Here is a 26,653-nt window from a genome sequence, read left to right on the forward strand (position 1 = left end):
TTCAGTACTGTAGTTGCTCTGTAAAAACGCATTAAACATTATCTCCACTTTCACGTGAACTACTTCAATGAATGATTGGAGATGTGCTGTTTGGTCCTAGAGAGTACGACACTGATAGAAGACATTTACCTAAGTTTGCAAATGCATTGCAGTTCTCATGTGTTTTTATAATGTTTGACAGTTCATTTACATTTTTATTACTTTATTATTTCTCAGCCCTCTTTTCTGTTTTTTTAAAAAAATGATATTCTGACAAAAATTGAGGGATAGCCTATAATCAAATTTCCCTCATAATTGAATATTTGTAAACCCATGCTGAGATGAACCATATAAACATTGTTTTTATTTAATACCGAAAGGAATCTAAGCAGGTAATGAGGACCTCCCATTTTTTATGCAGGATGCTGACACCTCAATAGCAATAGACGAGTCCTTGCAGTTTAACACTTCTTTACACAATGCACACAAAGGAATGGATGATCTCCTGGGGAGCGGGTCCTCTATTCTGACTGGACTGCGGGATCAGCGGATGACTCTCAAGGTGGGACAAAACAGAACCTGCAGGATCTCTAAAAAGACCCTGTTATATATAACCTTTTTATATTGAATTACCTGTCTCTGACTATTAACACAGTATTTCATACCAGGTATCGTTTTTTTCATTGCCAGATTTTCTCTCCTCCCATTGCTGACTGGTGACGTTAATCTACTAGATTTTTTTATAGTGATCTGCACCTTTCAATTCAGTGTCTTCAGTCTAAGCAGCAAGAGTAGCTATGTCAAATGATTTCCAATTATGTAGTGAGGGAATGCTTGTTAATACTTACAACGTCAATACTGGACCCCTATTGATGCTGCATTGCAGCATTTTTCATTTAGTGGGTTGTATATAGAGGTTTTACCTGGTGTTTGTGCAAAGGTTTAAGATGTCTGCTTTGTCATAATTGAAGCTACAAATATTTTTGAGAAAAAGTAGTTAAGGATCACGATCATCAAACTTACATGCGGAGTCCAACATTTTTTGACTTGGAGGTCCAAATAAGTGTCATATACATTGTCTCAATAAGGTGAATTTTTTCTCATCTAAAGGTCAGTGTTGTCAAAATGTGAGGAATAATTTGTCATTTTCACAAATGTGGTTACACATTTGACATAATAGTTTAATTCTTTAAAGAATATTTTCAGATATTTCCTTCCCAAACAGCTACAGAGAATGAAATAGAGTCATAGAGATGTGCAGCATGGAAGCAGACCCTTCGGTCCAACCCGACCATGCCGACCGGATATCCCAACCCAATCTAGTCTCACCTGCCAGCACCCGGCCCATATCCCTCCAAAACCTTCCTATTCATATACCCATCCAAATGCCTCTTAAATGTTGCAATTGTACCAGCCTCCACCACTTCCACTGGCAGCTCATTCCATACACATACCACCCTCTGTGTGAAAAAGTTGCCCCTTAGGTCTCTTTTATATCTTTCCCCTCTCACCCTAAACCTATGCCCTCTAGTTCTGGACTCTCCTCGTCAAGGAAACGACTTTGCCTATTTACCTTATCCATGCCCCTCATAATTTTGTAAACCTCTATAAGGTCACCCCTCAGCCCCTGAAGCTCCAGGGAAAACATCCCCAGCCTGTTCAGCCTCTCCCTATAGCTCAAATCCTCCAGCCCTGGCAACATCCTTGTAAATCTTTTCTGAACCCTTTCAAATTTCACAACATTTTTCCGATAGGAAGGAGACCAGAATTGCACACAATATTCCAACAGTGGCCTAACCAATATCCTGTATAGCCGCAACATGACCTCCCAACTCCTGTACTCAATACTCTGACCAATAAAGGAAAGCATACCAAACGCCTTCTTCACTATCATATCTACTTGCGACTCCACTTTCAAGGAGCTATGAACCTGCACTCCAAGGTCTCTTTGTTCAGCAACACTCCCTAGGACCTTACCATTAAGTGTATTAAGTCCTGCTAAGATTTGCTTTCCCAAAATGCAGCACCTCGCATTTATCTGAATTAAACTCCATCTGCCGCTTCTCAGCCCATTGGCTCATCTGGTCCAGATCCTGTTGTAATCTGAGGTAACCCTCTTCGCTGTCCACTACACCTCCAATTTTGTTGTCATCTGCAAACTTACTAACTGTACCGCTTATGCTCGCAACCAAATCATTTATGTAAATGACAAAAAGTAGAGGACCCAGCACCAATCCTTGTGGCACTCCACTGGTCACAGGCCTCCAGTCTGAAAAACAACCCTCCACCACTACCCTCTGTCTTCTCCCTTTGAACCAGTTCTGTATCCAAATGGCTAGTTCCTCCTGTATTCCATGAGATCTAACCTTGCTAATCAGTCTCCCATGGGGAACCTTGTTGAACGCCTTACTGAAGTCCATATAGATCACATCTACCGCTCTGCCCTCATCAATCCTTTTTGTTACTTCCTCAAAAAACTCAGTGAAGTTTGTGAGATATGATTTCCCACGCGCGCAGCCATATTGACTGTCCCTAATCAGTCCTTGAGGAGAAAGTGAGGTCTGCAGATGCTGGAGATCAGAGATGGAAATGTGTTGCTGGAAAAGCGCAGCAGGTCAGGCAGCATCTAGGGAACAGGAGAATCGACGTTTCGGGCATTAGCCCTTCTTCAGGAAGGGCTAATGCCCGAAACGTCGATTCTCCTGTTCCCTAGATGCTCCCTGACCTGCTGCGCTTTTCCAGCAACACATTTCCATCCCTAATCAGTCCTTGCCTTTCCAAATACACGTACATCCTGTCCATCAGGATTCCTTCAACAACTTGCCCACTACTGACGTCAGGCTCACTGGTCTACAGTTCCCTGGCTTGTCCTTACTACCCTTCTTAAACAGTGGCACCATGTTAGCCAACCTGCAGTCTTCTGGCACCTCACCTGTGACTATCGATGATACAAATATCTCAGCAAGGAGCCCAGCAATCACCTCTCTAGCTTCCCACAGAGTTCTAGGGTGCACCTGATCAGGTCCTGGGGATTTATCCACTTTTACCCGTTTCAAGGCATCCAGCACTCCCTCCTCTGTAATATGGATGTTTTGCAAGATGTCACCATCTATTTCCCTATAGTCTATATCTTCCATATCCTTTTCCACAGTAAATACTGATGCAAAATACTAATTTCGTATCTCCCCCATTTTCTGCAGCTCCACAGGGAATGGCAGGGAACTGAAACTTAACATTGGCAATAAATTCAGTGCTGTTTCCCTTGTACTTTTAAAATGATATTTTTGTTTTACTTAGCTCATAAACCTCTCGCACTACTTTTTTATTATTTTACACGATTAGTTCATGATATTTTTTTTTGTTTGTGCGTCTATATTTATATGTATGTTCGGTCTCAAATTATATAATGGTACCTTAGAAGGGCACCACCTATTGTACTTTCACTTTGTATCCTGTCTATGTAATGCAGGTGCTTAGCCTTGCTCTATTTATCTTGGGTACCATATACTGTCTTGTACACAGGGAAATTAATCCATGGAACTGCAGGTGAAAAATGTTTTCCTTGGGTGAAGAGTTCATTTTATTCGTTTCTCTACAAGCTCAAACTGACATATCATCATCTTGATGGAGAGAATTCTCAGAACTCCAGGTCTTTCACGAAGATCGATAGATCATCTCAACAGTTCTACTTTTGCCGTTGGATGGTTGAGTGCATCAAGTACCAAAGTACATTTTTTGGGAAGGAAACAGAGTGACAGATTGAATGGTTGTTTTATTTGTTCCTCAGCTTAACTCAGTCATGTTCCAATTGATGACATATGGAAGAGTTATGAAGGAACCCTTGCAGCTTTGTGGAATCTAATTGTTGAAGTTTAGATTAGATTAGATTACTTTAGATTACTTTACAGTGTGGAAACAGGTTCTTCGGCCCAACAAGTCCACACCGACCCGCCGAAGTGCACCCACCCAGACCCATTCCCCTACATTTACCCCTGCACCTAACACTACAGGCAATTTAGCGTGGCCAATTCACCTAATCTGCACATTTTTGGAGTGTGGGAGGAAACCGACCCGGGTCTCTGGCGCTGTGAGGCAGCAGTGCTAACCACTGTGCCACCGTACCGCCCACTAATTGATGCCATCTTTAGGCTCCCATCTTCCAAATGTTATGCCACTTAATTGTGCTCTGTGTTGTGTGGAGAGTGTAGTTTGAAAAGGATGGATTATCTACCTGTTACATAATACCTAAATGTTGTTCATCCTGCACCCATTTCCATGTAATCAAAATATTGCAGCAGAACAGTTTTCTTATTGTGGGACTGAGTAGTTTTTTTTATTGAAAAAGGTTTTTATTTTTTACAAAATTATAAAAGTACAAATGATAGTATAACAATCTTATGTTACATTAACAACAAACTACCTGCTACTTTACAAAACAAACCAAAACTATCACAAAGGTGCGGAACAATCTTTCCATGTTACAATTCGATAAATAATTGAACTTAGCAAATGAGTTTAAATTAGCTTAAATTATATTAGACTAACCTAACTTAATTTAGATGAGGTCAAATTAAATAAAATCAACTTAAATTAATTTAAATTAAATTACATCACCTGACGCACCCCCACCGAAGTTCCCATCCATGGGAGCATCAGTTATTATACCAGTATTTATTCAAGCTGCTTCCCCGCAAGGCCCCTGGACCACCAAATCTGGCCTTCACGGCTATATAAAGGCCCAGGTCAATATGGCTGACAAGTCCGTGTCTATGCAATTTAAAAGGGGCTGCCATGTCTTATAGAATAGTTCCGTTTTCTAGTGCACGACATTCCTAACAAAATCCAGAGGAACGTTCTCCATCATTAATCTACGCTGCCCCATGAGACCTTGGGGAGTTTTCCGAGGTCCAGTTCATTAAAAATGTACTTGCTTGCACAATACGTGAGAATGTTGAATAATCTCTTCCTGTGTTCACTTAGCGAAGGCAGATTCGGCAATCCCAAAAGAAGGGATACCGGATCCACCTTAACTTCAATTCTCAGGATCTCCTTCACTTCATTTGCTATGGCACCCCAGTACCTACGGATCTTATGACGTGACTACAGACAATATGTAAGGGTGCTGGTGCTTGTTTTACATTTAGGGCTCTCTAAATGAATTTTGCTAATCGCTCTGGGGCCACATGGGCTCTGTGGAGAATCTTCAACATATAGAGATCTTTTTCATATTCTCCCATATGTCCTGTCATGTTTCAGGCGAAATTTCTGCCCCTAGTTCCTGACTCCAGATTCCGTAGAGTCTTTCCATATCTTCCAAGGTGCCCCCTCTCTGTAAATGGTATAGAGCACTGACAGAGAGTGCCCATGCATCGGAGCACTCTTCTCGCCAAGTCGGATTTGTAGGGCTGAGCTAAAATTGTATGTAATCTTCCTCTGTATATAATCCCTAATCCGAAAATAATGGAAGAGGTCCCTATTAGGTAGCTCGTATTTGTGACTCAGCTGGTCAGAAGACAACAGGACCCCTCCCTCAAATAGGTCTCCCAAACTGGAGACTCCCTTGACCTCCCATGCTTTAAAGCCAAAATCTATTGATGCCAGACTGAATCCTGGGGCTCCAACTAAGGATGCAAACAGTGAGGTCTTATGCAGGTTGTCCTTACTCTGCCGCATCATCCTCCACGCTTTAACTGTGTTTATAATAATTGGACTTCTACAATGCTCCGCAACAGATTTCATCCTGTCCATAAACAGCAAATTAAGGAGGGGGCAGTTGCCTGGGAAGCTTCGATGTCAAGCCATATCAACCTCTGATCCTTCCACACCCAGTCACTCACATAGAACAATAAGGCGCTTATTTGGTATTGCTTAAAACCTGGGAGATCTAACCCCCTTCCCTGATCTGCCCCGCCTCTCCCCATACCCTGTGGGAGTTGCAACTTGGTGAATTGAATATGAGAGTGCCTACAACACCAAGTGAAGGATCCAAGCCAGCCATTGAGCTTCAGCAGCATTTGTCTGGGCAAAAACAACAGAAGCCTTCTCCTGAGGTATAGTAGCCGAGGAAGAACATCCATTTTAATCAGAACTGTCTGGCCTAACCATGATATTGGTAACCCCTCCCAACACTGACTATCCTGTTTTATCCTTTCAAACAATTGCACAAAGTTAGCTTGATACAACTGGTGGAAAGCGGAGGTAATAAAAAGACCCAAGTAAAGAAAACTTTTTTGTCGCCACTGGAAAGGAAACTGTGTTCCATCCTCCAGGTCAGGCACTCTCACCAAGCCCCCCATGGGCATGGCTTCTGATTTTGTAAAATTAATTTTATACCCCAAGAAAATGCCAAATAAGTTAATCTTTTGTATTAACTGGGGTACAGACATTTCCAGGTTAGCCAAAAAGAGAAAAACTCATCAGTGTAGAGAGTAATTTTGTGCTCTCCCATCCCTACCTTTGGGGCAACTATTTTAGAGTCCTTCCGAATAGCTTCCACCAATGGTTTGATTACTAAGGTAAATAGCGGTGGCGAGAGAGCACACCCTTGTCAGCTGCCTCTCCCAATGCTAATATTATCTGATGTTATGTCATTCATAAGGACCACCGCCATAAGGTCGTTACTTAGCAGTACCACCCACCTAACGAACCCCCCAGGCAAAATGTTCAAGAACACCAAAAAGATATGCCCACTCCACCCAGTCAAACGCCCTTTCTGCATCCAAGGAGACCACCAAGGCCGGAATTGACCTCTGCTGTCATACCTGTACTATATTCAGCACTCTCCTGATAATATTGGAAGAGCTACAACCCTTAATAAAACCTGTCTGGTCTTCCTTTATGATAGTGGGCAGAACCTTCTCCAATATCAAAGCAAGCATCTTAGACAGGATTTAAAAACCTACGTTTATCAGCGAGATATGTCTATATGAGGCACAGTCCTCAGGATCTTTCCCTCCCTTTAGAATAAGGGAGATATTGGCCTCCCTAAGAGAGGGCGGAAGGCAGTCCTGGCTGTATGAGTGATTTCTATACCCAATACTGGCTGGGCCAACATGTTTATGAACTCCTTTTTGAACCTGTTCAGAAACCCATCCGGGCCAGGTGCTTTGCCACTTTGGAACTGCCTTACCACCTCTTGTGTCGTTATGGGTGCATTCGAAAGGGAGGCTTGCTCTGCATTCATACCTGAGAGGTCCAGATTCTCAAAAAAGGATTCCATCCTTGCTACTCCATCCTCACAACCCTCCGATCGATATAACTCTGCATAAAATTTCCTGAATATTGCATTAATCTTTTTAGACTCATGAGTGATAGTACCAGTTCTATCCCCAATGCACACAATGGATTGTGGCGCACTTTTCTTTCAGGCCAAATATGCCAGGTATCTATCTGGCTTATCACCGTATGCAAATAAACTTTGCTTCGCAAAGGAGATCTCTCTCTTTGCCACCTAGCTTGGCCACAGACGGTCCATTATGATACACCAATTCGGCTGTCTTCAGCCAGGCCTCAAGCATATGTTGTTGTTCTCTCGTCTTTTCCTGCTTGCTGAGTATGAAATAATTAAGCCCCTTAAATAAGCCTTGGTGGTCACCCAAAGCATCGATGGGTTACCGGCCGTACCCGAGTTAATGTCACAGAAGGTCCTAAACTCCCTTGTGAAGTACTCTGTAAATTTGCTATTCTTCAAAAGAAATTGATCCATGCGCCGATCCATGTATCTATTCCACTACCTCTAACCTTGGCATCCAAGTACACTGCCGCATGGTCTGAAATGGTTATATTCCCAATCCTGCAGAATAACACCTAATCCAGATAGATCGATAGAACAAAGAACATATTAATTCTCCTGTTTGGCACTTGCGCGAGTTGGAGTAAAAGGTGAAATCCCTACCATTAGGGTGGAGACATCTCCAAGCAGTCACCTGCTCCAACCCCCAAATAAGTCCACCGACTGTCTGGATTGCAGGGAGATACCTGAGGGACCCCTTGGCATCCTGTCCACCTTGGGATCCATGAGATGGTTGAAGTCTCCTCCTCTAATGGTGTGGCACACCCCAAGAGCCATCAATTTAGAGAATGCGTTGATTAAGAATTTAAGGAGATGTGCCAGTGGTCTTATAGACATTCAGGATGCCAGACCCTTCCCCGTGTATTAAGGCCTTGAGGATCATGATCTGCCCATATGCATCCTTAATTTGGTCTATTATCTGAAATGGGAGGTTCCTCTGTACTAGTATACCACTTTTCTGCTTTTAGAATTGAAAGTGGAAAAGAATACCCTACCAAACCCTCCCTGCTGTAATTTCAAATGTTCCTTGACACTCAAGTGTGCTTCTGGTAGCAGGGCAATGTCAACCCTCACCTCTGAGGTTTGAGAGCATCTTCTTTCTTTTGATCGAGGAATGACTCCCCTTTATGTTCTAGGTGCACCATCTAAATGAACCACCAGCCATAACGGTCTAAAGCAGCCCGCAGTCCCCTGAGGGGAAGAAGCTTATCATGTTGCGGCGAGTGGAAAAAAAGCAGGATTTATAAACTCTTAAAAACTACTGCTACAGATATTACAAAACTAAAACAATTAACCACTCCTCTTAAATTAAACAAACCTAAATACAAACAACAAATAATTCGATATTCCCCCCTTGCCCATAGGGGGATCTCACCCCAATCCCGACTACCATCATGGTTCCTTCCAGCTAAAGTTGCAACCCAATCCCAAGCAGTACAGAGACAAATCCATCCCCTCCACACTTCCACCCCTTTTGTCTTGAATAAAAAAGATTACCAAACCACACCCAGAGGAAGTACTGGAATAACAGGCATTATTAAAAAAGGAATTTACATCAAAGCAATGCCAAGCATATAAAATCAACAACCAAGAGAGTAAAGGAAATACCATTGTCCATAGTTGTTTTTTCTGACCCAAACCATCTATTTCAGAGAGTCTAGGAAATCCCTTGTTTTCTCTGCTGGCTCTAAATTGTAAGTAGACCATCCATGGTTAAAGCACAGTACTGCCAGGTACCTCACAGAAAATTGTATATTCAGGTCTCTCAACCTCTTCCTGGCTTCATCAAAAGATTTCCTCTTCTTACTTACAACTCCAGAAAAGTCTTGAAAGAACATAATTTTTGACACCCTGTGCACCGGGGCTTGTGAGTCTTCCCCCAGCCTTCTGGAGGCTTCCATTATCATTTGCTTCTCCTTGTAACACTGGGGTCACAGTAGAACTGGGCAGGGGCTCTGATCTGACCCGGACCAGTGGGCATCGCTATCCGGTGGGCCTGCTCCAGCTTGACTCGACACCCAGTCCCAGAAGCTGCGATAGCCACTGCTCCAGGAGGGTACCGGGTTCTCACCACCTTCATGTTCCGGGAGCCTGGTTACCCGTAAGTCCTTCCTTCGACCTCGATTCTTGAGGTCGTCGACCTGATCCAGCAAAGCCCAAACCTGGCTTTCCAGTCTTTGGATCCTTCCCTCCGAATTCTCCGCCGCGGTCGTTTGTTCAGCCGCCTTGATGCGTTGATCAAGCATTTGGATCTCCTGCTCACGCTTTTGTAGCAGCGGTTCCAGTGCCGACTGGGTTTTCTCTTGGAGTTTTACAAACATCGAGACTAAGTTCAGTTGCTCCAATGGGTTCAAAGGCGCCGCCACTGGAGTCAGGTCCGTGGCCACGGGTGTGCCTGGTACTGTAGGGGAGTGCCCTGCCTGCTGTGATCCTCGTGCTCCTTGTCCTTCATTCATCTTCATCTTGTTCCCAAAATGTTAGGACCAGTATTTAAAAGGTTCTAGGGGTTTTGTTTTACTTTATTTTCCCAATTTTTCTTATAGATGGCTAGTGGGTGGGGGTGTGTGTAAAAGCACCACTTTACTTGGGTTATGGTGCAGAGCCCAGCACAGCAGACCTATCAGATCACCACCATCTTAGATCCCGATCCCTGAGTTTAGTTTCCAATTACAGTTAACTTTCCGAGATCCTGGAGGTGAAGAAGACATACGTGACATGTACTGGCGGTATGCATAACAAACATATATAACCTATCAGTAGGACCCGGTCCCTGCTGTGTGTGGGGAATGCTTATTATTTGATAAAGACTATACAAAGCAGATAATTTATTATTTCAATTGTCCACACCTCAGCCATGTTATTAATTATTTTTCTACCAAATAATTGGTGATCTATCTTAGTTCTAGACTGGCATGTGATGTTTTACTACCCATACTTTGATTCTCTATATGGCATCCAGATAGAGGAGACTTTAAAATTTATTCATGGTATCTAGATGTCGCTGGTTTGGTGAGCATTTAGAGTCATTCCTAGTTGCCCTTAAGGTGATGGTGAGCTGCCTTCTTGAACTGCCACAGTGTATTTGTTGTAAATAGATTCACAATCCAGTTGAGGGTGAGGGGACAGTGACACTGAAGAAATGGCAAAGTATTTACAAGTCAGGAAGCTGTCTTTTGTGAGAGGAGGTAGAGAAAATTCTGAATGCTAACCTTGGATCAGGAGGAGCATGTGCCGAAAAGTAGAGGGAAGCAAAGACCTAATGAATAGAAAATAATTAGTCAAAGATGATCGATGAACAAGCTTTTTCAAGTCATTGATCAAAGAAGGAAAAGGAAATTAAGGAAATCAAAAAAGGAAAAAGAAGGAAATCAGCTCTGATGGAGGGTCATCTAGATTTGAAACGTTAGCTTTCTGTCTCTCCATGGATGCTTTCTGACACAGTGATTTCCAGCATATTTTGTTTTCAGTACAGATTCTAACATCTGTAATTTGCTCCTAAAGAAGGAAAAGAGCTCAGTTAGTGTTTCTTTCACATGTAACTTCTTTTTGCCACTTGAATGTGTTGAGGAAAGTTATCTGCCCTCCTGCTATATGCTCTTTACGAGTGCCATTTCTAGCAGCACGTTGCAAATGTACACATGACTGGCTTGGTGATTGCAAGCCGCCTTCTTTACTGTTTGAAGTGCCTTTGATTTGAATGCATAAGCAAAAGGAAGATGGTATCTCAAAGTTTCATGTCAGCCTGCGCAATATAGTTTTCAGAATTAATAATTGGATTTCCACAGTTGAATGGATTAGATCTACCTTAGTAACTGAATGAAAACTGACTGCAGTTTTAGAGAAAATACATTGTTCGGTACTAGCTTTTTTTCATGTAGCTGTTAAGCTTTGAATTTTCAAATGCTGTTTTCTTGCTTGAAACCACATTTCAAGCTTCCTACCTTTCAGTCTGAGAGGTCTCCTTCACTTTTTAGTCTCTCCAGAGTTAATGCAGATCATTTAATAAATAATTTTGAAAGGATTCCCATTATACTTCTTTGCAAAATCACCATGAAAACATATTGATATTTAAATAATTTACAGTAAGGAAAGTGGGCAATTGTTATGAACACATCTGTAAATTATCCTGAAGCAGCCCACTAGGGTTAATTTTCTCTTTTATCCAGTTCAGTTTGTTTTAAACTTTGAGTAAATCACTTGGTTTTCCTTTTGAGGCTCAAGTATTAGTCCTTTGAAATATTGCAGCCTTTACAGGGCAAAATACGTTGGCTGCCTAAATAATTTCTATACCGAAACAAACACAAGAAATCCAAGTGGGACTGCAAACCCAAAAAGATCCTGTTGCTTTATGCCTTTGAAGAGATATCTGTTGATGTCGATCCCAATTAATAACAATGACTGTTTTGGTTGCTCATTTTTTTTTATATTCTTATTTTGTTTTAAAAGTCTGCCCTGAGAAGGTCTTATGGAACATTCCACATTCTGGAACTAAAATTTCTTCTTCATTGTCTCTCGGACAAAGTTTCAGGTGTTCTGTGGTTATGAACTGGATAAATGGTTCTGAGCAGTCACCTTAAACTTAAACAGTGAGTGGCATTTACCTTAGATCTCAGGTGCCACAGGCTAGAGATCTAACAGTGAATAGTTTAAGTACATTGATACAATGAACTCTTTATGTAAGATAATATAAGCTTTATAACCTCATTATGACACTGGGAAGATTTGGAAACCTTGCTGCTGGTAGTTCTTTCTTAATAAATCAACAAAGATTGTACAGTTTGAAAGAGCAGTTGATTAAAATTTATATCAATGTGAACATATCAGTTCCTTTTAATTTTAAAAATGTTCTTTATGTGAAAGTCTAGTTTTTCAGTAATTAGCCAACAACTTAATTATTTTCTCCACATGCTTGATATGATCACAATCTGTAGTTATAATGGAATAAGTCAGGGCTATCCAAAATGAATCTTCTATTGAGTGATGTTCCATCTTTTCTCTCTCTCGCTGTCTTTTATATAAGCTTACAGACTGAATGCGGTTTACTCCTCTTCAGTTTCATCTTGTCTTGTGACTCACTTGTATTCGTGCAGTTCCATAGTTACTGGCACCTCTGCTATTTTGCTACAAAGGCAGCAGTTCATACAGGAGTCAAACCATTTGTGTCCTTGTGAAAATTCATGAACACTTTCCATGAGGGATGCGAATCCAGCACAGTTTACTCTGCTTTTTTGAAATCAGGTAACTCTGGACTGACCACTGACTCCATCCCTTTCCCAGGCTACTATCTGAGGTTCACAAGACTGTTTGTAGATTTGGCTTTTATTTTCTTTTACTATGGATTTGGATTCCAACCCCATTTCAATTTCATCTCCACTGTAACATTGCCCATTTTTAATCTTGCCTTAGCTCATCTACTGATTGTGCATTTTTTTTTTTACCTCTAGACATAACTATTTAAATAATCTTCAGTCTTCTATAAACTTGAACTCAACCAAAAAAGCTGTGATTTTGTGATTACCATTTGTCTCTTTCATATACAAATGTACAAATTATGAGAAAGCGTAGGCTACCTCTAGTCTGCTCTATCATTTAATAAGATCATAGCTTACTGATGACTCCATATTCCAGCCTACCCACAATAAAGCATCTGCAGTCCTTGTTTTTACCACAATAAAAACATTTGTCTACCTCTGTTTTCAAAAAAATTCAAAGACTTTGCTTCCAATGCCTTTCAAAGAAAAATGTTCCAAAGACTCAAGATCCTTGTGAGAAACAAAGTCTCCTTATCACTGTCTGAACTGGGCAATCCCTTTTAAAATAGGAAGCCCTCGTTCTAGGTTCTCTCACAAGCAGCCTGTCAAGAAAACCTAGGGTCGTTTATGTTTCAAATAAAGTTGCCTGTCTAAACTTTGTGGTATTTACTTCATTCACCTTCCTTCACAGCCTTAACTGTTTGCCTCAGCAGAACTCTCTCCCTCTGAAGTATTCCAAGTAGATTTATTATGAGATTCCATGTTATAGGGCCACCTATGATTACAGATATCTCCATAATATTGCATTCCTGCAGCTACTGCTCTTGTCATGACCAGAGTCCAGCACTGCATGCCATGCTTTACGACACATGTTCTTGACCCCTCTATTCAGTAGCATTGACTTGCTATTTCAGAGGCGTCCTGCAATTGAATTATTTTCTTCTTTCATCTTATCGAGCGCAACAACATGCCAGTGCCTGCAAGTCCACTCTTTGGATGAGAAGCTTTCCCTGCAAAGTAGGCCCTCCCTCCTGTCTTCAGAATTCTTGTTACACCTACATCCTTCCCTCTTATCCCTTACTTGCTTTGGTCTTTTTATTGAGAACTGTCAGTGAGACTTGATCATCTCAGCTGGCTCCACTCAATTATTCTGTTCCACTCAATCATTCTGCTCCTATCTTGGGTCTGATCCTCACATTGGCATTAAACCTGCTCACAAGGGCATGTTTGGCAAACCATTCTTTACACTGGAGGCTGATTGACAGTTCTTGACATTTCTTCATATTTACCTTGGACCGTAATCCTATTTTGGAGCATCAAATCATCATCTTTCAGCCTGTCTTAGCATAACCCTCATCTGACTGCCTTGATCACTCTTCTTTGTACCTAGTTCCTGTGAAGACCTGACAGCATTCTCTTTTTTTTTCTGGCTTTGTCAACATCTGCTGTTTGCATCTTCTACACCAGTACTTTTGATGTATCTTTTCCTTTCTCCTGAAACAAAGGTACACCTCCATGCTGGTTAGCAGGTACTCGACTGAATCCATTGCATTCCTAAGCTTCTCTCCATCCCTCCCACAATCATGATGAAATTCCTGTATGACATACAGCATGACATGACTATCAATTTTCCTACTCCTTTCCCTACACTTAAAACATTCTGAAAGGACTGCTTTCATTGCTGTATCTTGGTTCATGCTGTAATCTCTTCTTTCCCTTGGCAGCTTTCCATGCAAATACAGGAGATGCACCAACTGCCTTTTCACTTGTTCCAGGACATCCAGGACTGTAAACTCTCCTTCCAAACGAATTAGGAATTGACTTATTTTGTTTTCAATTGTACTTGATGGTCATGTTACAGTTTCCTACATTTGGGAAACCAAATGCAATTTGAGTGATTGGCTGGGAACAGCATCTAACCAATCAAGTTGGCACTTTATGATCTTTCCTGTCAACAGTCAGATTATAACCACCTTGCTTTCCTTTCTGATAGTGTTGGTGATGTTTCTGTTCTTGGTAGTTAAACTTCTGTTCGACCCATGTTTTATTCTTATCCGACAAACTACCAGCTCTGCTTTTGTCTTCAATCATAATTCATTTGTCATTTAATCAATTTTGCACTTGACCCTACAAGCCTTCCCTTTTGTTCTTTTGTCCCCCTTTCTCCTTTTCTTTGTCTCTGTATTTGTGTAAAACCTGTTACAGATTTTTCCAATTCTGCTATGATACCTACAGGGAAACCAGAGACCAAAGTAAATAAATTTACTGAATGGCCATCCAAATAAAGAAGTTGCAAGGGAGATTTTAAGTTTTGTAACTTTGACTTCAGTATAAATTAGAATCAGCTCAAAATAAGCATAAGCTAATAGGCCTGAGATAGCGGTTATGATGGAGATTGTCTTTCTGAGTTAGGACAGAATTGATCTATGTATATAGCTTAGATTTAGTCTTTCACTTTAAACATCATTCCAAATTCTTTTTGGTCACTTGTAAATTGTCTTTTCAGAGCTTCTGGACATTTATTTTCCTCCTTAATGTCAAACAGAAAATTGACCTTCACAGAGAGACTTGAATACTTCTCCTTAACAAAATTTTATGGTTTTTTTTGTCTCTGCTTTCTTATGGTGTCAGCAACTGCTTGCTGATCACCTTCTGCTCACAGCCATCCTATCTTCAGCGGTAGCTTTTTCATTTGTCTTCCCTGTGTCTTGCCACATAACTTTCATAACTACTCTCCTTTACTGCTTCCAGTCACATGGACCAGTATTTTTTATTAACCAAGAAAAGTACAATTTACTGCTTGACAATTTATGTAAACTCTTAAAAATCCTTTTCAGATATTTGGAAGATAATTATAGCTATTCCAATGATATATTAGTAATTACAGCTCTTTCACACTGCCAGCTTCTCGTTCAAAGATTGTCACAATTTTGACTAACAGTTTTAAAAAGTGAAATGTCAATCCTATTTCTCTGCTACAGTTACTGCCTTACCTGCTGGGTATTCTCAATATTTTCTATGTCCCTATCCTAACTTGCACCTGGCATCATTTATTCATCAAACTTTACTGACTTTCAGTCCAATGATGCTTTGATTTAAAAATTCTCATTCAACCCTAACCCTAATCAATTCTCAGTGCCCCTCTCTATCTCTTTTACCTTCTTCAGCATCTCATATTCTAGTGCCTTTTGGTCTTTTGCACAATCTCAATTTTCATCACTCTACTATGAGGATTCCTCTGGGGTGGTATGAGACTTAAATGCAGATCTTGGACATTGCTTGTTTCAGGAGAGTGTTCAGCTCAGCAAATAAATTAATCAGCCAAAATTCTATATTCTACATTGACTTCAAGTGTAGTACACATTGGCTTCCTTCAGTTTCCCACATTTGTTCAGAACTACCCAGATAGACTATCAGCCCTCTACAACACATTGCTCACACTAGTCTCAACATTCTTGCACAGATGTCCATACATTATCAGAGGGAAAAAAACCTAATGATGTACATTTCTTTCGAGCTTAAATAAAACATATGGCAAAATTTAGCTGTAAGCTCAATAATCAGGCAGATTTCAAGCTGTGACTAATGTGAAATAAATCTTAGTTAAATCATGGTTGACGTATCTACAACTGTTACGTAAGTTGATTCCAAATAGGAAAATAAATAGAACAGACACTGTTTTCAGTGATTGAGCCTAACAGCACTTGAACACTGATTGATATCCCTTGATTTAGCAAAGAGCCAGGTAAATTGTTAAATCCCTCAACCCAAAATGCCTTACTGTGTTCTTCTTGCAGTTGTCAGTGATCTATACAATCTAATTATTGATAACTGGTGTCACCAAACTGTATAGTGAAAATTGTATCAGAGAATCATACAGAATCAGAGAATCAGGTGTATTTGGTTTCACAGAATCCCTACGGTTTGGAAGCAGGCCATTTGGCCCATCGAATCCACATTCCCCCTCTGAAGAGCATCCCAACCAGACCCACCACCCTACCCTATCCCTGTAACTCAGCATTTCCCATGGCTTTCCCATGGCTAATCCACCTAGCCAGCACATCCCTGGAAAGTACGGATTGTTTAGCATGGCCAATCCACTTAACCTACATTCCTTTGGACTGTGGGAGGAGCATGCAGAGGAAACCTGCGCAGACATGGGGAGAATACGCAAAGTCCACACAGACAGTTGCCTGAGGGTGTAATCAAACCTGGGTCCCTGGTGTTGTGAGGCAGCAGTGCTAACCAGTTTGTGCCAGCTCCTATGAAAGAGCTACTGATTAGTTCTACCCCGCAATATTTTCTACAACCCTGCAAATTTTTTGTTTGCATCTAAATATCTATCTCCCTTTTGATTGTTACTGTTGAATCTGTTTCAGCTGCCCTTCATTTAGAGCATTCAGTGTAATAACCCATCTGTATAAAATATATAAAATCCTTCCTCCTGGCTTTTTTGCTAATTATTTTAAATTTTCCCTCCTATCTGGGACCGCTTCACTTTTCCTTGTTCCAACGAATGGTAACGGATCTGAAATGTCCACAGTTTCTCTATCAAAATATACTGTGAGATAGACTGAATATCCCTAGCATTTTCTGATTTTAACCGTGCATTTGGAAACTGATCCTCCTTATTTAGTCAGTTAAAATCCTTTATGATTTTGAATGCCTCTATTAAATGCCTTCTCTGCTCTGATGAGAACCATTTCAGGTTTTTAGTCTATCAATGTAACACCCCTTGTATCACCATTGTAAAATGTGCATATATGTTTTTCTGAATCAAGTTAAAAAGCCTAAGGCGCTTAGTAGTGGTTCAGCTACTGTTTCAAGTTGGCCGACTGCACGTGGAAATGAGTTTTTTGTTCAGAATTGCACAGTGATCATCATATAAATGGAATACATATTATTCCATTGTAAAAGTAAAAGGTAAAGTTGCCATTGTTTACCACTTTATTGGTCCCCCCTGAGATGAATCCTCAGGCTCCTTCCCTTTTTTTTGGCAACTTCTTAAGTCTCTTTCTTTGATCTAATACAATCTTTACTTTTTCTTGTAAGCCAGAGGTAGATCATGTTTGATTTTGTGTCTCAAACGATTGTAGATTTGTTGTAATTCTCCATGTATTCTCTAAGTGCATGCTATTGCCTGCCTACTGTTATAACTTTTAATGTAATTTCTCAGTCTACCACAGCTAACTTACTCATCATACTTTCATAGTTCCCTTTATTTCATATAACGTGCTATATATCTGCTTGCCAACATTCCTGTTGCTTGCCCTCGCCCTCTCTGATCACCCTCGCCCTCTCTGATCACCCTCGCCCTCTCTGATCACCCTTGCCCTCTCTGATCACCCTTGCCCTCTCTGATCGCCCACTGCCCTCTCCCATTCCTGGTGGGTGAGTCAATAGCTGCGATTGATTGTATTTTTCTAAGTATCTCTACTTTAAACAAAATTCCTTATATATCCTATTTCTGATTAAATCTTCCGCCGGCATACTACCCTTGAAGCATTTTTCTCTTCCTGACTGGGTTTCCTTGCTACTATTTGTTTTTGTTCAAAAGAGCCTCCTGAAATCTGTCCTTTCCTTAAAGTTGCTAAATATGGTGTCCAGATCAGGAGAGAAAGAGAATAGAACTGGCTCACTTTTCTCTTTGATGATGAAATCTATTAGCTGAATTCTGGTGTTATAGTCAATCACATTTGTCTTCTTAAAGCTAAAAGCTTTGAGCAGATGCTGTTAGGTAAAATTATGCAGGGATATATTTTTGTGAAACAGTTAAATGTTCTGGTCTTATTGGAGAAAGGAAGCTCAACTTGCTTGGTTTTGGTGAACCTTTGTATTTAGTATACATAGTCTTTTATTACAGATGGTTGGCCCTATACTGTGAACCTCTGAATCGAGTAATGTTCTGGGGGCTGAACCACTGTGGGTGCTGAGTTTGCACAGCAAACATGGCCACGTTCACTATTCTATCTATCTGATGGGTCATTTGGGATAAGGTTTTCATTGTGTTCACAGGAAAAAGGTGCTGTCAGGTACTATAATATATCATCATTTGTTATTCAAAGCTTCAGAACTGCCAGTGTGCATTTTGTTTAGGTCTGTTCTGATAACTGGAACTCCTCACTAAAAACACTTCTTAATTGGGGATTAATTTGAATAAAGTTAAGGAAAATAAGACTTCGGTGGCTAACATGCTGCAAGAATTCAAATTGTGTATTCTCCAGATTGCACGGCAAAAATCATCAGTGGAGCTTCAATCCTTTAGTTAACCTCCTGTGAGTGACATGTGCAATGTATTGGCTGTATTGAGACAAGTTAAACTTGATTGTTGCTCAATTGCTCCTATTCCTCAAATGTTCAATTTTTTTTACAGCAAAAGTTAGTGCAATATTGTCACTTCAGCTGTGAATGCTTTGGAACCTGCTTTGATAGTCTTGATGTAAGTCATAAATATCAAATCTTGCAATGACTGCTCCGCCCAGTCTGTCAATCTTGGTGATAAGGGTTCTTTTATACATATTTAAAAATGATTGCAAGAACACTTATCAAACCGTGTAACTTTCCCATTGATTGATCAGTACATTTCCAACAATGACAGTACTTGTTATGTCACAGGCATTTAGCAGATTATAAACACTTAATGGATTACTTGAAGTTTGAATTGTTTTTAAATTTTCGTGGTGTGTGGAAAAAGACTGCCCAATTGCCAAGGTGGGTGTGAGAATGTGATTTGGCCCTTTTTTTTGTGTTTGTTCACTGTTCAATTCAGTTTTGCCCTCCCTCCACTTCTGTCATTGCGCCTTCCTCTATCTGTGTTGGCGGCCAGTTGGAAGCATGTCACTGTCTTTATCTAAGGTGTGGTCCCTGGGAACTGAGGAGCAGAGCTGTGAGAAATGCAAGTCCTGTCTGCTTCTGTTAGGGAGCAGAGAAGTAAGTGAAGTCAGGATCACTTGCAGTATAACGTACACAGCAGGCTGGAATTTTCTTGCCAATATATGCTTTCTAGTTTTTAAATTTAACAGTCTGAGAAAAAGAATGTATGTGCTACACGTTTTGAAAAACCTGGGAACAAGAAAGTCCAGATGACCCAGCTGTTGGTTTGGATGTGGTTCTAACCTGGAATTGGGTTCCAGGCTATCTATTGATCGGTTCCCACGCTGTAGGTTTAATCATCAATTCCAAAGCGGCTGCCTCCCAATGGAAAACATCTGTGTCCTTGGGTTGTTTTTCCAACTTCAGAAATGATCTGAGCTGTAAACTTTGTAAACAACAGATAGCATGTAATCACAGTTACGTGGCCACAACAGAACTTGCTGCATCCATGGAGAAAGTTCATTTCATATTCTGTTTTGTCAGCAAGCTCTTATAGTGAAAGTGATTCTGATCTTTGTTGCTATTTTTCTAAATAGAAAGACATTCTTCCTTTCTTCATTATGTTGCTTCCTCATGAGGTAGCACTAAAGTTGGGCTTCTGGTAAAAATATATGCTGAGCAGCGTTATAGTCAGGCAGTTGTCTCCCTTATATCTTATAAAGCCCCAGAATCTGCAGTTGTAATTGGTTCCCTGGAAGGATGGAATACCCATCTGCCAGGAATTAGTCCATCGCAACCAATAAAAAATAGCTAACCTTGCACATCAAACACCTGGAAGTGAAGACAGTGGCTCTGGAATATTTCAAGTGCTTAGTACAAAGCAAATCATTACATGGGCAATTCTAGAATGCTTTGCCACATCATCAAGTAGGAGGGACTTATAGCCAAAGTTGAATGAGGAAGTGAGGGATCTTATTTCTGCTACCTGCATAACCTGCTTCTACATTTCAATGATAGCGATCTTGTCAGCCTGAAAGCTGGATGATCACCCTTTGTTTTCATATACTGTATTCCTGGATCCGATATGAGTTATAGGATTGTTTACTGAATGTCATCTCTGGTGTGTTCACTAAGATGCCATGTACATAGTACATTTTTATGAATAGTGACTTTAATGCATTATAATCTCGTCTTTGGAGTCTACCTTCTGTATTTTCAATTTTCTGCACTCCAACCAAATTCACTCTATTGAATTGTCACTATTTTATATCATTGATACAGAGAAAAGTAACTTGTTCCACTGCTTCTCTATATACCATCCTCGCTGTGTGGAACATGATTATTCCCATAAAACTGTGTTCAAGTTGACTGATGTACTTGTGGCTTTTACACTGGTACAGGATTGCATTTAACGTTAGGAACCAAACTGTGATGTACCATATTCCTTACATTGTAGTGCTTCTTTATCATTTTTATTTCATGTAATAATGTGACTCTGTGGAGTTGTCTTTTTTTATACATCTTTTCTGTGTTGAGTCCTGTATCTGTTACTCCTTATATTTGTTAAACCTTTTATGTTCAAGGGCTTGCACTCTGCACTTGTACTAATTTGATAATAGGAAAATGGTTTAAAAAAATCAGCATACGTTACCACATTGCCCTTTCTGTGTTCAGGAGTTGTGTTTCTAATGTTGTTGGAGTTCTATACCATTTAGCATTACACTGGTTAGAGACAACCTGGGAGAATCCTTTTTATAGAGTGCTCTCCTGTTTGTGATATAATGCTGTCCCCGAACGTGCTCATACTCCTGGGACATTAAGAAATTTTGGATTAAGTGTCACCACTGACTTCAGTCATTGTTAAAGTTATAAAATCCTACATTTGATCAGGATGCTGATCGTACCTGTGAAAGGGTGGTGAAAGTACAGATGATCGTAACTAGGAAAAAAGGAACTGGAAAACGACTTGAAAAGGGAAAATTTGCAGAAGTATAGGAAATAAACCATAGAGACTAGTGGATAAGTCTTTCAAAGATCTAGCACAGAAACAGTGGGCTGAATGGTCTCTTTCTGAGCTGCACAACCACATGATGATTCATGGTCAGTCCAGCCAAAAGTCCATTATAATCATTTATCCTTATTACCTCTGCTGCTGAGCTATGCTTATCAGTGTGCTGAAGCAAACCTAATCAGTTCACTGTCACTTTATCAGTGCAACCACAGCTGTAGAACCTTGCTGTGAATATCCAGAAGGAACTTGGGAAGAGGGGAATGTCATTTAGCCCCTCAAGCCTGTATACCATTTGCTGAGGTTGTGGCTGATTTGTGACTGAACTAAAATACTTGTTTTTGTCCTTTACTTTAATGCAATTGTTCAACAAAAATCTATCTCTGTTTTATAATTAACAATTGATTTGACATTAATTGTCATTTGTGAAAACGAGTTCAAATTTCTGATACGCATTATGTGTTGGAGCATTTATTAGCTTCAGTGTGAAAGGCCTGGCTCTACTTTTTCACTGTCTCTGAAGACAAAACTCCCTAATCTGTTAGAAAGTATCTTTCTCCTTTCCCCTTAATATCCTGAATATTTTAATTAAATGACCCCATCATCCTCAAAATTCCTATAATACAAATCACATTTGTATAATCTTGCCTCAATATAATTTTTGGAGTCCAGATACCATTCTGACTAGCCCGTACTGTGCTCACAATGCCAATTTTTCCTTCTGTGATATGAAGAGCTGCATTCCATGTATGATCTACTCATAACTGCAGATGATTCCTGTCCCATTGTAGTCCTCTAGATATATAGCCAGTATTCTGTTGTGACTAATCTTTCTGTTTGGACTTGCAGTTTTGGTTGGGATGCTGTTTGGAGGGTCGGGGTGGACTCGATGAGCCGACTGGCTGCTCCCACATTGTAGAGATTCTATGAATGGCAATACTGAGTAATTGGTGAAGCTCTCCTATGGCCTCCTTACTCCCTGCTCCCTCCACTGCAATCTGTTTGCCACCATCTTGCAGAAGTTGTAGTGCGGCCTGGTTGTAGAGGAAACCTGGTCACCCGGGGTAGCAGCTACCCCTGACTGTTCAGCACTTGTTGAGGTAGTGAGCCGATCCCCTCTCCCTGTGACTCAGTTCCAGCCAAGGGCCGGCTCTCTGTACGCTGCAATTCCCACACTCTCCATGTTCCTGGCTGTGCTCTGGTACAGCCCTGACAACCTGCAGTAGCAGCGGTGCACACTCCAACTGGCTCTGCTCAGTAAAGGATAAAGGTGACAGAATCATTGGACCCATGCAGTGAGTGACAACATGATCCAACAATTGTACTGGAGCTGTTCCCCTGCCCCCCGTAATAGGGGTACTCGGTGTCAGCAGGTAAGGTTGTACTGCCATCCGAAAATATCACGGCAAACCTCTTGCTTTGTCGTGACACACTGGTTGAAAGCCATTGCTGCAAAGTACTTCTCTTAATGAATTAAGATGTGCCATCTCTTTCCTGAGTTCCTTCAATGCAACCATGTGATTTTACAAGTCTTGTTCTCTGATATAAATGCCTATTCTACCCATGTCCTACAACTGGAAAAATAAGTTCCAATTTTTAATCAAATGCCATTGGAATATTTTGCTAACGCTACTCGATATTTTCAGTCAGACAAGTGATTTGTTTCCGCAAGGCAGTTTGTAAAGCTACCAGATGTAGGGTTTTTGCTTCTTGTGTATAACTCTGTTTAAACTACTTTAATTTCAGAGCGATAAATCACTGGCCATGTTGACCACCAATTAAACTTCAACAACATTGCTGTTCCAGCCCTTTCATCAATTGAACGTGGTTCCTTTTCCAATATTTACAGCTTTATATTTATCTACATCTGGATACTTGAGTATTACCGATTATAATTTATGCCAACCCACGATTGTACACTGTTGCTGTGGGAAGAATTGGCAGTATTGTTTGCTTTAAATCTATGCAGATTTGTAGATAATTTTATGTTGATGGGTATGGAGTTCTATAATTGAACCTCAGCAGGAGTGAATGACAATTTGCCAAAATTAGTTCTAACAGCAGGAAGTTTGCAAATTGATTTACTTAATGATCTTATAATATAATGTGATTCCACTGATAACTGAAACAATCTTATAGATGTGAATTGCTGAAGCATTTCATATCGTTGTACGCTAAATTAAATCTTGAATCTCAAGCTAATGGAAGCAAATTGGCAGCTTTGCTAGCATGAGGAAAAAGGACATTGTCAAACATAAACTGTTTAATCTATAAAACCTTAACCTCACTATTGATGTCCATTTATAAAAAAATCAGTGTATTTTAAAAATGATATGCACAGTATTGTGAAAGTCTCTTTCGCCAGTGAAATCGCAGAACTAGAAATGCTATTTCTTCAAACGCTCGCTCACATCCCAAAACTGAGTGGATCCCAGAACCTGCTTTCCTTTTAGTCATTTACCTGAATCTTCTCTGCAGTATCACAGTATTTTTCCCCTGATGTCAACTTGCATTCTATAAAGTATAATGTTGTCATTCAGCCAGCGTTGTTGCTCTGACTATACAATATACAGAAAGCATTGTCAATGCAATTTGTTGACCTTTGAGGCAAAAAGCACAAGCCTAGCTTTGTGTATTGATTGTATCTTCCATGGTGCTCAGCAGTATTTTCTTGTGAGGCGTGATGGCCTTCTGAAGGATTTCCCTTACTGGGCAATGAGTAGAGTGTAGGAGGTTGAGGAGTGACCTTATAGAGATTTATAAAATCATGATGGGCATAGATAAGGTGAATAGCAAAGGTCTTTTCCCAAGGCTAAGCAAGTTCAGTTATTCTGGTCCCATTTGCCAGCACTTGGCCCAGGTGAGGAATAGGTTTAAGGTGAGCGGGGAAAGATTTAAAAGGGACCTGAGAGGCATGTTTTCACCCAGAGGTGGTTCGCATGTGGAATGAACTTCCATAGGATGCAGTAGATGCAGGTACAGTTACAACATTTAAACAACATTTGGAAAGGCCCATGAATGGATAGGAAAGTGAAAATATAGTTTGGTATGCTTTCCTTTATTGGTCAGAGTATTGAGTATAGGAGTTGGAAGGTCCTGCTATGGTTGTGTAGGACATTGGCTAGGCCACTTTTGGAATATTATGTGCAATTCTGGTCTCCCTACAGGAAGGCTGTTGTGACATGTGAAAGGGTTCAGAAAAGATTTACAAGGATGTTGCCAGGGTTGGAGGGTTTGAGCTCTTGGAAGAGGCTGAATAGGCTGGAGCCGTTTTCCCTGGAGCGTCGGAGGCCGACGGGTGACCTTATAGAGGTTTATAAAATCATGAGGGGCATGGATAGGGTAAATAGACAAAGTCTTTTCCCTGGTGTCGGGGATCCAGAACTAGAGGGCATAGGTTTAAGGTGAGAGGGGAAAATTTAAAAGGTAACTAAGGGGCAACTTTTTCACACAGAGGATGGTGCATGTATGGAATGAGCTGCCAGACGAAGTGGTGGAGGCTGGTACAGTTAAAAAACATGTAAAAGGCATCTGGATGGGGATATAAATAGGAAGGGTTTGGAGGATATGAGTGAAGTGCTGGCAAATGGGACTAGATTAATTGAGAATACCTGGTAAGCATGGACAAGTTGGGTCAAAGGGTCTGTTTCTGTGCTGTATATCTTTATGACTCTGTAATAGGCAAGGTTTAGAGGGATATGGGATTTGGAAAACTTGTTTGGAATGGACAAGTTGGACCAGAGGGTCTGTTTTTGTGCTGAGTGCTTGCTTGGCCTTTTGAATTATGCTGCTGTAGAAACAGATTATTCACATGTAAGTCTAATTTACTATTAGTTGGTCTTGAGTGCTGTTGTGTTCAGAGTAGAGACTAAGTATAATCTTCAGATGAAATGGTACTATAAGTTATAATCAGACCTTGACATGCTGACATATTCCATTCTCATTTTAAAGTCATACATTCTGTTCTCAGTTTTTTTCTGATTCTATTTCAAAACGCACCATGTTCACTTTTATAATGGAAGCTGTAATATGTAAACTTGTCATACAGCAATTACAATGCCAGTGGTGCCACACTGCCTCCACTAATGAGAAACTCATAAATCCTAAAGGTAATTATTGTAGTCCTATTCATATTGTGATTTGTCATAAACCTCATAAGGCACTTTGTACAATCACTTATTCTAAAGTGCAGTGTTTTGTAAGCAAATGTTCAGCCATTGTCAGCCAGTATTGCAGCACAGATAGCAGTAGAAAAAATAGTAAGTTAATTTACTAGCACAGGTACTTCTGGAATAATGTACGTTTTGGCAGTAGGATTTGGCTATAATGTTGCTACAGATGTAAGGAATGGTATTTTGGGGAAGGCTTACCTCTTTTGGCAATAGCATGATTGCAACAGGGATCAGTTTACGCACTTTGTTCTGCACGTGCTCTGAAATCTGTGTGCTGTTCTGCTCATGCGCCAGTGTTCTTGGTGTTCTGCGCATGCACTGGTATCTGTGCATGTGCAGTGTCAGTGCTGGTCTTCGAACCATTTTGTGCATATGCCAAAGTCTCTGTGCTGTTCTGCGCATTCATCATGTCAATGCTGGTCTATGTGCCGTTCTGCACATGTGCTGATGTCAGCTGCCAACAGAGCAGCTTTCTGTGAGAGGTACTGAACAGAGAGCAGCTTTCTTACATTTTTCAAACGTACTGTGTTAAATTTACTTTTGTTTTGCTAATAAATATGATTTCAACCTTCATTTAGGCTGTACTATACTTTGCATTAGACTTTTGGATGATTTTTGCGCGATCATGAGGATAGACAAGTCCCCTGGGCCTGACGGTATATATCCTAGGATTATGTGGGAAGCAAGAGGGGAAATTGCAGAGCCGTTGGCAATGATCTTTTCGTCTTCACTGTCAACAAGGGTGGTACCAGGGGACTGGAGAGTGTCGAATGTTGTGCTCCTGTTCAAAAAAGGGAATAGGGATAACACCCGGGAATTACAGGCCAGTTAGTCTTACTTCGGTGGTAGGCAAAGTAATGGAAAGGGTACTGAGGGATAGGATTCATGAGTATCTGGAAAGACACTGCTTGATTAGGGACAGCCAGCACGGATTTGTGAAGGGTAGGTCTTGCCTTACAAGTCTTATCGAATTCTTTGAGGAGGTGACCAAGCATGTAGATGAGGGTAGAGCAGTGGATGTAGTATACATGGATTTTAGTAAGGCATTTGATAAGGTTCCCCATGATAGGCTTATGCGGAAAGTCAGGAGGCAGGGGATAGAGGGAAATTTGGCCAATTGGATAAAAAACTGGCTAAC

At 40.6% G+C, this 26,653-nt stretch overlaps 1 protein-coding gene across 2 annotated transcripts in view; it reads left to right on the plus strand.

Moving 5' to 3' along the window:
• Nucleotides 1-26,653, plus strand: part of gosr2 (golgi SNAP receptor complex member 2) — a 64,307-nt gene that overhangs the window by 34,405 nt on the left and 3,249 nt on the right. Inside the window, exon 5 of one of the 2 annotated variants that reach the window (XM_043675306.1) lies at nt 401-541. The exons of the other annotated variant lie outside the window; for it this stretch is intronic. Coding sequence (XP_043531241.1) covers nt 401-541 — 141 coding nt within the window. The remainder of the gene's footprint in view (nt 1-400; nt 542-26,653) is intronic. 2 annotated transcript variants of the gene reach the window in all.

The sequence above is a fragment of the Chiloscyllium plagiosum genome, chromosome 33 (genome assembly GCF_004010195.1).
Source record: "Chiloscyllium plagiosum isolate BGI_BamShark_2017 chromosome 33, ASM401019v2, whole genome shotgun sequence".
NCBI classification, from domain to species: domain Eukaryota; kingdom Metazoa; phylum Chordata; class Chondrichthyes; order Orectolobiformes; family Hemiscylliidae; genus Chiloscyllium; species Chiloscyllium plagiosum.